The sequence below is a fragment of the Phaseolus vulgaris genome, chromosome 2, assembly GCF_000499845.2.
Source record: "Phaseolus vulgaris cultivar G19833 chromosome 2, P. vulgaris v2.0, whole genome shotgun sequence".
Lineage (NCBI taxonomy): Eukaryota > Viridiplantae > Streptophyta > Magnoliopsida > Fabales > Fabaceae > Phaseolus > Phaseolus vulgaris.
This window is the reverse complement of record NC_023758.2, coordinates 49,094,703-49,111,080: the sequence shown is the minus strand read 5'-3', so window position 1 is coordinate 49,111,080 and position 16,378 is coordinate 49,094,703. Positions and strand designations below refer to the sequence as shown.

Sequence of the window (16,378 nt, the reverse complement as noted above, 5' to 3'; positions counted from 1 at the left end):
AAACACCTTATTTTCATATGTTTTTCTTACTATAATTGTCTTCATTCAATTCAGCTTCGTGCCGACAATTTTGTTCCTCTTTCAGCTTATTTCTTCTTCTCAATTTTATTTTTGTTACATTGAAGGAGAATGTGTGACATTAGTTGATACCAAGCAAATGTTATTGCCACACGATTTTTATATATTTGCATGCTGCAACTTAGATCACAAAGTAAAACATAACAAAGTTCTCCTAAAGTTATAGTGGCTCAGACACTCCTCTTACATAACATGTCCGTGTTGGACACACGTATCGAACGTCGACACTTGTATAACACTCGTAGGACACATATTTAGTGAAGTGCCCAATCCGAAAAATATTTGTTAAATTTTTAACAATTTTAACACGATTCTAACACAGTTTTAAAAAGGATAAATGCATTAATTTTTTAAAAACTCAAATTTATTGTATAAATATTTATTATAATTATAAAAATAAGGAACAAATCATTTTGAACCAACTATTAAAAAATATATTTTTATGCTAAAAAAAACTGTGACATACTTGTGCACATAAATCTTTATTGTCAATTTATATAATTCATAATTATATGATATATAGATTCGTGTCTCCATGTCCTACATTGTAGAAATTATACGTATGTCTGCGTGTCCGTGTCAGTGCCTGTGCTACATAGATATAACTAACAAAGTAAAAAGAGAAATCCAAGCATGAACCTCTAAGAAATTGGCCTATTTTACACTTTAATGCAGTGACTTTTACATACTAATAAACCATGTTATAGTTCAAACTGGTTGCTAATTTGTCCTTTGTTTTTTGTTCATCAAGTTAACTAAGGTGCTATTTTTTGTTTATTTGTCACTTGAGCCATATTTGTGTGAGCATGTAAGGTAATAGCCTAATAATGCAGAGGTGATTTGAGAAAGGTAATAATTGATATCAGCATTTTAAGCAAGCTTTAGTTGGTTAATACTTTTCAAAGATGGGTTCCACTTCTTGCTCTGTAACTTCATATGTGAAAAAATATGATCTAACCAAATACCAATCATTAAAAAGGTTTCTTCGTTGCAACAGTCAACCAAAGTCCTTTTCATTGCCTATTAAACATTAGTTTTGGAGAATCCTCTTGATTCAAGATATACCAACAACAACAACAACTTCGTGGAGGACAACATTGAATAGAAAATGCATCTCAACCTTCCTCCATTTGTCATATAGAAGTGTCTCAAACCATAGAGGATGTGTACAAAAAAACAATGGTGATCCACTAAAGAGGTGTTACTCAAAAAGGACTTGTATTTGTTAAGAGGGTATTGTGATCCTCACATAGAGAAGGGTTCTTGAGTGATAAGAAAAATGATTTACGACACAGTGCTAGCCAAAAGCTTTAGTCGTTATGAGCAGAAAAAGTTGGGATATGGAGCATTTGTGAGCTGCTTGTTCATAGTTTTCAGTCTTTGCACTGTGTTTAAGCCTTATTTGGGTCCTGTGCATGTGTGTGAGTGCTTAACTTCTTGCTTTGTAACTTATTTCATAATCCAAGATCAAGTAGAAGCACGCATTGTAGCCATTCAGAAATGCAGATACATATTCCACCATTTCGTATTATAGGCAATTTTTGTAGCCATTAAGTATGACTTTATTTTCCTTTGTTTCTCTGTGCAGTGAACCTGAAGCTCTTCATAGGTGTTGACACCAAAATGCTGATCACTGGCAGCTCTTCACAAATAGGCAAAGGTAAGATTCTGAATCTCAACAAGGTTAACACAAGTACATGTAAATTGAGATACCTTCACTTGAAATTAAATACATAAGCGGTTCCTTACACGCTGATTATATATACAGTATTGAGGTAAATGTTTCTGATAACACGTGATTCTGTGATGATTCTCGGGCCTGCAGTTAAAGAGAATAAAGCCAAAGTTGTAGTTGAAGACACTGGCAGTTCTCCACAAATGGATAAAAATAAAGGTATGTTAGAAATCACACATTGATTAGAGATTATAGCATTTCATAGTATATAAAGTAAGTGCAAACCTCACCTTATAAACCTGTTTTATGAGACTTAGTTAGACTTAAAGTCCATTTACTAATATAGTATCAAAGTCATTTAAAGTTTATCATAACGATTATTAGGTGGCTATCATGCACGAGCTGTTACTCTTGGCGGCGTCATTCTTAATATGGTAGAATGATTGGAGCTAGACCTTTGACACTAATTATTCTTAAAGATCCTTTATAGAGTTACTATTCTTTATTTTGCAGTTGAAAGAAAAGAAACAGAGAAAGAGGAGCTACTATGCACTTCAGAAGAAAGAACAGAATTTTGCCAAGCAAGGGGAGATATCAGAGTCCAAGGAAAATCCTCCACTGTATACATTGCTTCATCCAAGGCAACAATGTTGGAAAAAAACATGTCATGGAGTTTAAAGCCTTATGCAAGAAGGGATGATGCAGGTGCAATGACTTCTGTAAGAGAATGGACATTGAAGGTGGTGAATGTTAACCAGAAAGTCCCCCAATGCACCCAAAATCACAGCATTCCAGCTGTAGTGTTTTCTACTGGAGGGTATACCGGTAACCACTTCCATGAATTCACTGACATTCTTATTCCCTTGTTTTTGACTGCCAGACAATTCAATGGAAAAGTACAGTTTATCATAACCAATAAGCGTCCTTGGTGGATTTCAAAACATGAATCACTTCTTAAGAAGTTGTCACACTATGAGATTATGGACATTGATGAAGATGATGAAGTTCATTGCTTCCCAAGGGTGAATGTGGGTCTCAAACGGCACCATAAAGAACTAAGCATTGACCCTCAAAAACACTCCTATTCTATGAAGGACTTCAGGGCTTTTTTGAGAAGTTCCTATGCATTGAAGAGATTAGAAGCAATCAAAATCATAAATGGTCAACATAGGAAGCCAAGGCTCATGATTCTTTCAAGAAAAAGATCAAGATCCTTCATTAATACTGATGAAATAGAAAAAATGGCCAAGAGTTTTGGTTTTGATGTGATTGTTATGGAAGCAGGGAGGAGCATGTGGGGCTTTGCTCATGTTGTGAATTCATGTGATGTGTTATTGGGAGTTCATGGAGCAGGTCTCACTAACATACTTTTCCTTCCAGAAAATGCAGTTTTCATTCAGGTTGTGCCTTATGCATTGGAGTGGCTTGCCACAAATGACTTTGGAATGCCCTCAAAGGATATGAACATCAAATACTTGGAATATAAAATAAGCTTAGAAGAAAGCACTCTTGTAGAACAATACCCTGTAGATCACATGTTTATGAAGGATCCCTCAGTTATTGGGAAAATGGGATGGCAAGAATTTAAGTCTGTGTATTTGGACAAGCAAAATATAAAGCTTGATGTTGATAGGTTTAAGCCTACATTGCAAAGAGCTCTAGAGCTGTTGAATAAATAAGTATGTTAGGATTTGATCAAATTTTTCATGGCAGTATTTTTCTATTTTTCTTTCTCACTGATATTTATCTGTTGTTTTTCAACAAGTAGCTTACAGAATAAAGGACAAAAAGGCATCATCTGAAACAAAATTTGTGGATTTAGGGTTTAGGACCTCAACGCTAAAGCTTTTAAGGCACTGCTTTGGAGACATCATGCAATGACAAAAACTTGAGGATATGTCCTATGTTTCAAAAGTTCACTTGTAAAATTAATAATGATAATAATGGAAGTTATTTAGGTAGTTTTTTTCTGCCTTTTTTTTAAAAAACTTTAAGATGTGTTCTTTCAAAGGCAATCGGCTATTAGTTTATCTTACTAGCAAGTGAAATATGGCAAAATTGTTGCTTGTACTTAAAGTGAAGTGATTAACATGAACTCGATTTAAATTTTATATGGGACAGCATTCACCTGCTACTTCAGAAAGTGGAGTTGGTGAGATGGCTGCTTCTTCCTGCACCTCCATATCTTCTTGTGCCACCCCCATAAATTTTTCTTATTCCAAAAATACCCTTTTCAATATTTCGGATTACATAATTCGGAAGTCTTTTTTTAGATTCAAAATTAGCTTCCGGATTATGTAATCCGGAAGTCTTTTGTGATTAGCTTCCAAATTACATAATCCGGAAGTCTATTCTATACATAAGATTAGCTTCCGGATTATGTAATCCGGAAGTCTTTTTTTCATATGTGTTATTAGCTTCCGGATTACATAATCCGGAAGTCTTTTCTAAATATGAAATTGACTTCCGAATTATGTAATCTGGAATTTATCCGGATTACATAATCCATAGGCTTATTATTTCAAATCCAAGGGGTGAAGAAAAAGGATAAAATGGTATTTTCATATTTAGTATGGGGGTGGCACAAAAAGGTATGGAGGTGTAGGAAGAAAGAGTCTGGTGAGATAGATTGATAAATTGGGCTAGTTCTTACTTTTGAATTTTACCTAAACGTAGTTCTTACTTTTGAATTTTACTCAAACGTGGACTGTTTTTAAAAAACATTAGTCTATATATTATATAATTATAAATTATATAAATAAAAATAAAAAATTATGTGTATTAGTATGTCTTAATATTTTTTTTAACAGTTTTTATGGTTGATTCAAAATGATTTATTCCTTATTTTTATAATTATAATAAAAAATTATACAATAATTTAAATTTTTAAAAAATTAATTTATTTTTTTAATATTGTATTAAAATCATATTAGAATTATTAAAGATTTAACAAATATTTATTTAAATTGAACACTTCACCGATACATATTCTACGAGTGTTAATGTCTGATACATATGTCCGACACAAAGAAACATATTCGACTACAAGCTAAGAAAATAAGTAAAAATCATGCAAATATTATAGTAAAGGAATGACTCAGAATAAAAACATTATACGTTATTTGCAATCGTTTTTGGATGAAATGTGGACGAAGCGCCGTAAAATAAGGTTGAGTTGTTTTGACATTGAGAAGGATAGGATATGAAAGAATCCATAATCCATTCAAAGTCCATAGAATTTGATGCACTGTGCGAGACAATGATACGCATCATTATGACTCTCTTTACATTTTCCCTCTCTCTTCTCCTTCCCTTTCGATATTTTCATAATAGGCTTTTAAGAGTATTATTCACCATAAAGACATTCCAAATCAGCAAATTTGATTAACTTAACTCAGTTCCCTGAGCAACTACGACATCTATGAATACAGAATAAAGTATAGTACACGGATCTCTTCAATTAAATGCCGAGTCTTAAATATGGAAAATGAATTGTTGCAAGTGAATACACCACAACAGCCGTGCAAAAAGAATGCATCATCAGCATATGGATACAATTTTGTGCTACTCGTAGACCTCTATATGCAAGTACAGAAAGCTGTTCAGTCAGCCATTGTGGAAATGCTTGTATTGAATTGTGCCCAAATTCTAGATATATAATGGACGCAATCACCCTTTTCAAAAACACGGGCTCTGATCTGTACCTGTCATATTCAAGTTCTCTTAACTGCTCTGTACACTCGCTATTGAAGTTATGACTGGAAGGATCCATGAATCAATTGCACCATAGCCTTCAAATGGACAAGTTATTTGTCGGTATATAACCCTATTAACAAATCCATCCAAGGTAGTCTTTTAAAGGCAGCTCAACTCCATTTAGCGCCACTAAACGATTTCTTCCTACTTTTCTTGTTGCTCTTCTTCAAAAGAACTGATGCATGGTCAATAGCATCAGATGAATGGCTATCCCCTTTTAACCATAGAAGAGCCTCAGCAGCAGCAGATTTTTCTGCTAATTTCTTGCTGCTGCATGGCTGACCAGCAAAATTCAACCCATTAAATATGACAGTAGACCGGAATTGGTAGTTATTCAGCTGCTTTGTTTTGTAAGTTGGTGATTCATGTCCAGCCCTGTTAAGAAATGTTTGAAGTTTATTTTTAAAATTTTCACCCTCGACTCCACTTTTGGCGTTTGTTTCCTTCTTTACTTGTGATGGGACTTGGCGACCAAAGACAAACCTACCATCACAACGGTCCTCTGAAACCAACAATCTAACAGCTGAAAGAAGCTGACTATGCGATTGTGTTTCCTGCGTGGGATCCAGAAGCTAGCAAAACATGCAAATCAAAGAGTCAATATACAAGGACTTGAAGAGAAACCAAAAATTGATGGAAGAATGTGGCTACACAAATAAATAATTTCCAGAAAATTAATTATGGATTGAACTTACCTTTTTCTGTATCAATTCTTCAAGTTCCGTCTTTAAGCTTAAGTAAGTCTTGGCTAATTCTGGTTTCATGAAAAATTCCAAATACCCTCCCAACATTTTCAGGTGACCATCCTGTCAAATGAATTACATGCCAGAGCACAATATATAAGTAACAAAAAAGGAAACCCAGAAAATACAACCAAAAACAACACATCTAGGTGGAAAGTGAAGAGAAAATATGGTAGGAACTTACAAGTCCACCTCTGGATACATTCCCACCAAATAAGAGAAGTGCCGAATCAGATATACCAGATGAATCTCTGAGGAATACTGAATTCACTTTCACCTTTTCATTAAACACTAACCATGGGTATGGAATTCGGGGTACACAGCCATTTACAGAGCTCTACAAGATGCAGCACCAAAATTAAACTTCGATGAATTATATATTCCCCCAATTAAAACTGAGTCATAGTACAAGGATTGACAAAAAATCAGATATTTGAAGAGAAGCTTACAGAATACAAAAGAACTTGACCATCCTCCATTGTCTTCAGTGCTATTGACTTATCTTTGTTCTGCACAACAAAATTTGTACAACCTCACATAAAAAAGTACACAATGGAACCACTACAACATTATAACTAAAACATGACAATATTCCCTATATAATTTTATAAACCAATATAATAATAATATACATTTATTACTTAACACAACAGAAGCCCATGAAGAAACATGGAATCTAAAAAGAATCTATCCAGTATTACAGAAAAGTAACAAATACAAACAATTTTGACAGGAAGATCAATTTACAATTTTGGTAGTCCTATTTCAACGAATATTAATTTATGTCCACTTAATTGCCATGTTATGGTTACCCCCATGAGCCCGGCACCCAACTCCTTCCCCTGTGATCAATTCTGTTGTTGATATAACAATACTCTTTTTTGTTGATGTAACATTAGATTTTATGAAATGACTTTTTTTTGTTGATGGGGATTAGAAGATATCATGTTCGTTGATAGAAAAGTGTCACATCATCAACAAATCATTAAGGGAACTTAATTGCCTTACTTTTGGAAACAGACAGCATATATGCAAAATAAATGAAAAACAAAATTGAACTTCAACAAAAAAAGGGGAGAAAAATTGTAAAGAAGTCCACGTGGTTCATACACGTCCTTGTGTATGTGTTACACATCGATGCTACTCTAATGAAGATGCCACAAATAGAAATAGAAAATGGGTTCTACCAACATAGCATACAGGAGCACACAGCCAAAATTAAATAAATAAAAGTTAAAACTAAACAATAAGTAACAAAATTTTTAAAGCCCAAGTAGAGTTGATTACCACAACAGAAGATATTCCGGGAAACAAACCCGCACAGATGACTGCTCGGATGAGATGCACTTCACGACTCCATGCATTGTAGGTTTCAGGCGTGTTATTGACCAGACCAATATCTTTGAGCAAGTAAAGGAATTGCTTTCGAAGAGACTCAATGGCCTTAAGTGTTTGAGAAGAAAGAAAATTTCGCCAACAGTACTCATAACCAGCTTGCTGTGTCTCAGCATCTTTCCAACCCTCAAAAGCCCGGACAAGTGCAAGATGATCACTATACTCACGACCAGCAAATTGGGATTTGGCAGACTCTGCAAGCTGCATAGAGCATACAAAGTAAATTATTGAATACAGAGACAGGGCCCTCTCTACCTAACAAACTTTTAACATACTGAATATGATATACTGATAATGAAGGCAGAGGACTGACATTTTCAAATATGAAAGTGAACCATTACAATAAGCACCCAAAAAATATCTGTGAAATCATATTTACTCAATGATATCAACCTAATCAACCAATACAGTGCACATGCTGGATAGGTCTACAAACTTACTTTAGTTTACTTCCAGTTATTATACTCACTTGCTACCATCAAAACTAATAAAATTTACCACCATTTCTATCAAAAGGAACATCCAAGTTCAACAAAAAAAGAGTCAGGAAGCAGCAGTAAATATCAGCAATAGTCAAAACAAAAACTTACATCCTTCTTGTCAGATGGCATCACAAATGGATCTCTTACACTTAGACCAGCAACAACAGTCATTATAGGATCCAAACACTTGAAGATGGTTCCTAAAATGAGCATCTTGCCAAGTTTGGGTTCTACAGGAAGCATTGCCAATTTTTGCCCTGAAAATTAACAATCCAATCAGCAGTAACTCTAGAATAAATCAAGACAACACTTGGAAAAACCAATGTCAGGAAAATATTCTTTTCATTATAAGTGGCAGAAGAAATAAACAGCATGGTGCAGTAGTTCTTTTACCTAAAACTGTTAAATTTTCATTCCCATCTAAGGCCCCGATAATCTTCAAATATTCAACAGCATTCTCAACCTGCAGAATGAAATTAATTAATTACATAATAAATGAGTAAAACAACACCGATGCAGGATGCAGAATGTCATGAGTTCTACACATACAATTCATGGGAAAGATAAATAACAACCCTCATATTTCAAAGCAAGTTCCAGAAACATGTTCAATGAATTTTACCGACAGAGGCTCTGGTGGCTGTAGAGCTCTAGATAAAAACTCAGAGATGCTTCCAAGTTGTAGAGTTTTGATTTGCAGACACAAGGACTGCAAAGGTGTTCTCAAAAGCTCTGGCATTTGATAATCAGCAAAAGCATCATAAACACATCTGGGATAAAGATGGTAGCATTCGCCAGGCTGAACACGACCAGCCCTTCCTCTTCTCTGACAAGATATGAAAACTTTCTAAGAAACCAGACAATCTAAATGATATAGAAAAGAATAATCTGAGAAATAAAACATTATGAAACTGAAAACAGACATGGGAGTCGTATAATGGAAGTTTAACTACTTATAAACATGTACTTCAACTTGATTGAGATAGCATAGTCTAATTTCACAAATCCATCAAAAGAATTGAGGATTAGCATCTGACTTCAATTGAGACTTATGTAAAATATAAATTATTTAAGAAAATACTTTAACAAACGGGATATATTACACAAAAATTGTTATTTGATATGATTTGTGGAGCATGTATGATGTTGGAGATCTCACATCAACTAGAGATAAGGTCAATTTACAGTATATAAGTGGGAGCAATCCCACATTACAAGTTGGTTTTATGAGGACGAGTTAGGCTTAAACTCACTTTCTAATATGATATCTAGTCCCACGCACGAGATGACCATGCCTCCGCGGGAGCAGGGTGTGTTGGAAATCTCGCATTAACTAGAGATAAGGCAAATTTTCAATATATAAGTGGGGGATGAATTAGACTTAAATTCACTTCCTAATATATGAAAAACAAAAACATATCTCGTGGTGTATCGCAAGGGACAAACCACAAAATGCCCCTTTACATTTGTTACTAACCCAATTACGTAGCTCAGGTTTATATATGGAAAAAACTTAGGCCTTAATAATAATTAAAAAAATAAAATATTTTTAGAATGAAACAAAGCCAAACCTAACCTTATTTGGCTATATCAAAAACTGAATTTCCTGTAGTAAAAGTATTTGGAGCACGGTCTTCTCTAATTTCTTAAGTTTTCTAAGGTATTCCTCTAAACCCTTTAGTAGGAATATATTCCATTCAAACTGGAAAAAGACAAATCAATTCTTTAATCCAAATCCACAAAACAATGTTGAACAATCACACATACCTGCCGGGCAGCAGCTTTTGAGATCCAAGATGGAAGCAAACAAGGAGTGTTATTTAATGCATCATAAGATGTTTCTTTTGCTTTTCCAGAGTCAACCACAAAGACAACATCATTGATGGTAATACTAGTCTCCGCCATGTTAGTTGCCAGAACAATTTTCCTCACCCCTCCTTCAGGATTTTCAAATATCAACCTCTGCAGAATAGCAAGTAAAATGGGAACAAAAAAATATTATTATATAACTTAATGAAATGAAATAGAGATGTGATTAATTATATCAATTAGAGCATGGAAATTGAATTGCCTCAAGACGAAAAGAAATCCCCTCTCACAGGGAAAAGAAATTCCATTAGCTTTTTTAAATAATCAGCAAATTTCAGAACCGGATGACAAGACTTTCTGAAATCTTATTACACATTTTATATTAGAATAATGTCTTTCATTTTCTAAAACAAACTGGCAAAGTTTTCCCAGAAACTAAAATATGGAAACACCCATTTTTAGAAGAATGTATTTAACTTTAATCACTTCAGAGCTATTATTTCCAATATTTGAAGACAAAATTAGCTATAGATATCTTGAATTAAATTGTAAACTTACAAGCATTATTTTATGGTTACTAAGCTAATAGCAAGATCACCTGCTCAGAGCTGGCCATGGAGCCATGGCATGCAAGAATCAATACTCGGCTCTGATCACCCAACAAAGGATGAGCTTGAAGTTGATCCTTCAAAGAGTTTATATCATCCCAACCAGTCATAAAAACCAAAACAGCTCCCGGCCTTTCATTCTTAACAATGTGACAAAGCACATGTTCAATAAGGTTAAAACCAATTGAGTCAGGGCACCAACAGGACAATGAATCTTGGGTGCGTAGGCTATATCTCTTAAAGTCTGCAACTTCCAAAGCATCCTATGAAAAATCATAGAATTGAACACAATTAGCCAAAGCTTAAGGACCTAAAATGACAAGGCAAAATTGTCTGCCTGTACTTGTACCTCAACAGCAGAAGCAATCTGGCTCTTTCTTTTCCTGAAAGCTTGAGCTTGTTTCTGCATTTTCCATGTTTTTTCTTGACCATAGTCATCAATTTGATTATAAGGCGTCAACCGATGTCCAGTTCTTTCCAGAATTTCCTCAAGAAAATGTGCTCGAACTGGAAATGTAAAACCCTAGAATGTGCCCAGGTCCCAAAACGAACAAAAGGAAAACAAGTTTATCATATCATCTATAAGAAAATGTATGCAGATTTGCCAAAGCAGCAAAATGTGAAATTTCTCCTAAAAATAACTTCAAGGTGTCAACCAGTGTACCATCTAGAACCAAAGGTTAATATGCCAAAAAATACCAACCAGAGCTTTTCAGTCAACAGCTAAATGGTTGAACTGCTAAAATACACAGTTTTTATTATTTAAAGCTTATACAACAATAGTTTATCATGAGATATTCACAATGTCCATTAAAGAGCCATATCATTGGTTACTATCAAGTCATCATAAAATCACATCATAACTGCGAAAAATGATGATATGATAACACATTAGAGAGAGTAACTGAACTTTAACACAGCTTACAGAAATGACTATCTGAACTTACAGGAATATGCATAGTCGGAGCACCATTAAAGTAAGAAGAAAAAAGCTCAGCATTTAAGGTTGCACTCATCAAAATTAATCTCAAATCAGGACGACGAGGAAGAAGTTCCTTCAGGACAATGAGAAGAAAATCTGACAAGTGAAAACCAGTGGTAAGAGTATCATTTTAAATAGTATTAAACATTAGAATAAAACAATTAATTACCTACCTTCATTCATTCCACGTTCATGAATTTCATCAACAATAACATGAGTTACACCTTTTAAATTCCCATCCACAAGCAGTCTCCGCAATAATACACCTGTGGTGCAAAAAAGAAGACGGGTATCTCTCCCTTTCATACCCTCCAAGCGAACTTTGTATCCAACCTATCAAAAGGTAAAACAAGTAGAAAACTTAAGTTAATCAGTCATGCATAAATGCCAAAGTATTTCAAGCGCCAGCAAGCTGAAAAGGTCCAGAAACTAACAGATTCTCCCAACTTCTCCCCTCGTTCTGCTGCAACTCTTTCGGAAACAGACATAGCAGATATTCTTCTGGGCTGAGTACAAATTATGTTACATACAGCTCCACGTGCAGCCTCAGTCTCAGATTCTAATATGTATTGAGGAAGTTGTGTGGTCTTACCACAACCAGTTTCACCTGAGACAACAACGACCTGCAAATTTTCATTTATGATACCACTTAATATAAACTATCATTCAGCCCACAAACATATTGAGACTCAGTCTCCACAAAAAAAAATCTGCAAATAGAAAACCTATGTAATACCAATTTATTTTACCCTTTATAAATTATTATTTGTAGAAACTATAAGTTGTATCAATTTGATTGTTAGCTTCTGAATGCTTCAAATATGAAAAACCTATGTAGTCTACAGAATTATATTCATGAATTTTTTTGCAAAAAGCATATAAGCCGTGACAAAATTTCTTACATCTGTTTGATAATTGTCCAAAACTATGTATTCCAAAATCTCTGCATGTTTTCTTTTAATTCTTCCTTCACTGTAATCTTTCACATGCCCCACTTGATTCAATATGCAATCTATCTAGTTCATGTCCATGCAAAAGCTCCACATATTTCAATATGTAATTTTATGCAAAAGTGACGTGCTGCACTGAAAATAAAAGGGAGATTTGCTCCATGAGCCTGAGGGGTGCAACTGTGAACTGGTCTGCTGACCAGTTTGGTCCATCCCCAAACAGTGATTAATTAACAGTTGAACAGGGAGTCAGACCATGTAAACCAACATAAACCAGCCAATTTACATGATGACTGGTTTATCTTCAATTACAGTGCTGCAAAGTGGATCATTGTTGTCTTTAAGCGAACTTAACATTGTGAATAATATTTAAGGCAATTTATCATATTACATAATTATATTTAAGTTAATATGTATTTATTTTAATAGTGCACACGTGATTTACATTTATTTTCAATTTAACTCTGACTATTAATCTGTGTTTGCAAGACATTTAAGTTTATTTTAATTAATTTATTACATATTATGTTATATATATATAACTGTTAGAGATCTTACATCGACTAGAGATAAAGTCAATTTACACTATATAAGTGAGGGCAATCCTTACCTTAAAAGTTGGTTTTATGAGGATGAGTTATGCGTAAACCCACTACTTACTATGATATCAAAGTCTATTCTAAAGAGGTTTTGTTAGGTCTATCGTGTCACCCGCTATTAGGTTACTATCAAACATCCACAAATATTTAGTCTCACACACGAGAAGTATATGTCTCAGCGTGAGAGTGGTAGGTTAGAGATCCTACATCGGAGATAAGGTCAATTTACAGTATATAAGTGAGGTCAATCCCCACCTTACAAACCAGTTTATGAGGATGAATTAGGCTTAAACTCACTTCTTAATAATAACATTAAAAATATGCATTTAATTATCAATGATTTGACCACAATTAAACTAATGAATTATGAACTACAGTCTTCACAAGTACAGTGATCAGTCCAATTTTAAAAGCATTGGACAAAAGTATGGTACATTGCACACAGCCCTGCCCACTCAAACAGAGAGACTGCTTCCAAAACTTGAACCTCAAGTTGCAAGGGTAGCAACCTAATCATTGTGGCAAGGCTCATCCTCACACCATGAAAAATGGCATTAAAAAATTAGCCACTGAGATATAACCAATCTTGGTCACATAAAATTTTAAGATGACAATATCCTGATTTGCCTACAATCAACAGCATTTGTCAAGAGTAAAAAAATTTGACTCTAGTGACAATAAAATTACAAATTATACAGCTGCGTCTTACATAAAAGATCATACATGAGCATTAAATCCAAAGCCTTTTTTTTATTTTCCTTTAGTAGAAGTGAAAACAAATCATTGAAGGAACTAATACTAAATTAGAAATCTCAACAGGCATCATTTTTCCTTTTTCACCTGATTCTCTGAAATCACTCTCAAAAATGCATCCTTCTCTTTGAAAGCGGGAAGACTTCTACGAAATTCAAGCATCTTTTGCCCTTCAGGAGACTCCTATAGGTAAACCAACATCTGTTACAACATTTATAAAGGATAAAACAATAAAAAAGGACATCTAACTAAGTACAGAAAATCTCATTGCTAGAGAAGATCAATAAACAGACTTCATCATGATATATCAATGTCAGAAACCAGATAACATGGAATCAACTATCAAAATCTAGAATACTCATTCATTGACCATTAATCAGCAAGTTGGGATAACCGCACTCAAATAGTCATATTGCCATAATTGATTAAATTAGTCAATATAGTTTTGTTATTCATTATAAGTGTATGACCAAAGTAAAAGATACAGGTGTTGTGATAAAGATCAACGCTTAACATTCATAAATTTACACCCACACTATAAATGGAACAAGAGTCAAAATACTAAAACACAAAATTAATGAAATGCCAGCTGAGAAAATAACAGCAAATGAAATGCACTTCAATAAACCTGCCAATCCTGTTGCCGATGAAGCAGTTGCAAACTTCTTTTTTGAAGGATTTTCTGCTTGACAACACTATTATGAGTCATGGGCTCTGGCTGTTCATGCATTCCTTCATTGGCTGGAATGCTTCTAGGATCACTTGATTTGTGCAATGAATTCAAAGAACTCCACGAGTTTGTAGCCTTCTGTGAAAGATGGGCATGGAGATGGGCGTCTACTTCTTTATGAATGCCAAATGGTAAGACTACCTGCACAAGCACAGAAAATGGTCAATCAGGATAGTTGTTATAGAGGTTAGAGAAATCACCAAATATCACAAATTTATAGCATTAAAACTGTAAAGAAAACTGTTACCTGTTGACAACAACTTGTACTTTTTGGTGCTTGGAGTTGTGCTCAAAATTAAACATGGGGATTGGAATTGAAATTGGGACACTAAGGAACTGTTTGATTTAAGAAAATGTTTTCTGTTTTCACTTGTAAATTGTAATTACAAAAAAAATTATCTTGTTTTCAATTTGTTTCTGGTTTCCAAATTTTGGGTAAGAAACAGATAAATCAACCTTTTTCTTTTTTCTATTTTCACCTTTTTAAATGTAAAAAAAAATAAGAAAAACATGTTTATAGTTAGTTGGTCGATGGCTGTTAGTTAGGATAGTGTGGGTGTTGCATAGCTCCCTATATAAGGTAGGGATGTTGTATTTTAACAGACTGCATGTAGATTGAGACTGAATGATAATAACAGAAGTGCAGAGCACAGTTACCTTGACCTCTTTGTTTCTCTCATCTATTCTCTCTATTAAATTACTTATGTCAGACACTATTTATACTCCCTAAACCCAGAATTGCCGGTCACCAGTTTCATTTAGTCAATCAAGGTTATCCCAAAAAAAGTTAAAATCGTGTAGCACGATCCTTCCTTTACACAATAATCCAAACACAGAAAACGATACCGACTCTGAAATTGCAAAGCGATAAAATACCTCTCTCTGCGGGCGTTTATCATCCAAATCAGGGCGGTAATTTGGCAAAGGCGCCTTGCTAAACACAAGAACTCTTGCATATTGCCGGCTGCCAAAGTAAAATCCATTCAGAAGTGTAACAAAAAAACAACCAAACAAACAATATGCACACCGATGGGAAAACAGGTAGCTACCTATACAAACCCATCCTGGTAGCTAAAGTGGAAAGCTGCTCGAAATCGCGACGGTCCTTCTTCTCTCTTGACACCACTTCTTGTTCGTCTTTGGAGCGCATAAGCATGGTCAGCTTCCATCTCCACTCGTCAATGTTCTCGAGCGTCGAGTCACCCTAACAATAACAAACACATTAGAAAAGAACGAACGGAAGCAACTGTGCGTGTGATAGGGAATCGGTTAAGGGAATGGAAAGTGACGAACCACTTGTTGGCTGTGAGAGGGGGGAGACGCGAATTCGACATCGGAATCGTCACTGGACTCGTCCTGGTACGCAAAACGGCCATAGCTGGAGCTGCGCTGGTGCAAAAACGGTAACGCAACGGTCCCCTTGCGCGCGGTGGTCCTCGGGCGCGTGACGTTGACGACTTGAAGTGTGGTGGAGGAGGAGCGGAGGCGAATAGCGGTGCGGTGAAAAGGAGTGGCGGAAATGGATGGAAAAGAAGGTCTGAGAGGAGTGCAGCGAAGCCGCGTCATGGTTTTGAATCTGATGAAGCCCTGAACTATGCCGGAATATGCCATCGGCACGGTGGTGGTCACGGCTGAGAGGGAGAGAGGTTGCACTGCGCAGACACAGAGCTTCTGCATCCCTAAACCCCAGCGGTTTATATCTTATCTTTTCTTACAAAAAATCAATTTTAGCTGTAAAATAAAATATTATATGCTCAGTGTTATTTTTTTTTTAATTTTTGTAATGATTGTTTAAAAATTGTATTTACCATGGTTTAT

The 16,378-nt window shown here is 35.0% G+C and overlaps 2 protein-coding genes across 2 annotated transcripts; one reads left to right on the top strand and one right to left on the bottom strand.

Annotated features, from left to right (window-relative positions):
- The first annotated feature begins 1,041 nt into the window (after window positions 1-1,041).
- LOC137813005 (alpha-1,3-arabinosyltransferase XAT3-like) lies at window positions 1,042-3,453 on the top strand. Its single transcript, XM_068615282.1, has 4 exons — window positions 1,042-1,499; window positions 1,667-1,738; window positions 1,904-1,972; window positions 2,267-3,453. The coding sequence occupies exons 1-4, from the start codon at window positions 1,358-1,360 to the stop codon at window positions 3,430-3,432; spliced, it is 1,449 nt and encodes a 482-aa protein (XP_068471383.1). The 5' UTR covers window positions 1,042-1,357; the 3' UTR covers window positions 3,433-3,453.
- Window positions 3,454-5,208: 1,755 nt separating this feature from the next.
- Window positions 5,209-16,278, bottom strand: LOC137813004 (DExH-box ATP-dependent RNA helicase DExH3). Its single transcript, XM_068615281.1, has 19 exons — window positions 15,854-16,278; window positions 15,610-15,764; window positions 15,437-15,524; window positions 14,459-14,701; window positions 13,918-14,013; window positions 11,963-12,151; window positions 11,702-11,861; window positions 11,494-11,624; window positions 10,896-11,069; window positions 10,537-10,809; window positions 9,897-10,091; window positions 8,752-8,955; window positions 8,523-8,592; window positions 8,238-8,386; window positions 7,540-7,848; window positions 6,702-6,761; window positions 6,437-6,589; window positions 6,205-6,315; window positions 5,209-6,081 (listed from the first exon to the last, which is right to left on the bottom strand). The coding sequence occupies exons 1-19, from the start codon at window positions 16,235-16,237 to the stop codon at window positions 5,620-5,622; spliced, it is 3,606 nt and encodes a 1,201-aa protein (XP_068471382.1). The 5' UTR covers window positions 16,238-16,278; the 3' UTR covers window positions 5,209-5,619.
- Between the last annotated feature and the right edge of the window lie 100 nt (window positions 16,279-16,378).

Excerpts from the sequence above, each read along its gene's own strand:
- LOC137813005 (XM_068615282.1), top strand. The coding sequence starts at position 1,358 with ATGATTTACGACACAGTGCTAGCCAAAAGCTTTAGTCGTTATGAGCAG. Across the intron at positions 1,500-1,666 it reads TTTGGGTCCTGTGCATGTGT|TGAACCTGAAGCTCTTCATA; the intron begins GTGAGTGCTTAA and ends TTCTCTGTGCAG. Across the intron at positions 1,973-2,266 it reads ACAAATGGATAAAAATAAAG|TTGAAAGAAAAGAAACAGAG; the intron begins GTATGTTAGAAA and ends TTTATTTTGCAG.
- LOC137813004 (XM_068615281.1), bottom strand. The coding sequence starts at position 16,237 with ATGCAGAAGCTCTGTGTCTGCGCAGTGCAACCTCTCTCCCTCTCAGCC. Across the intron at positions 15,765-15,853 it reads CCTCTCACAGCCAACAAGTG|GGTGACTCGACGCTCGAGAA; the intron begins GTTCGTCACTTT and ends TGTTATTGTTAG. Across the intron at positions 14,014-14,458 it reads ATCGGCAACAGGATTGGCAG|GAGTCTCCTGAAGGGCAAAA; the intron begins GTTTATTGAAGT and ends GTTTACCTATAG.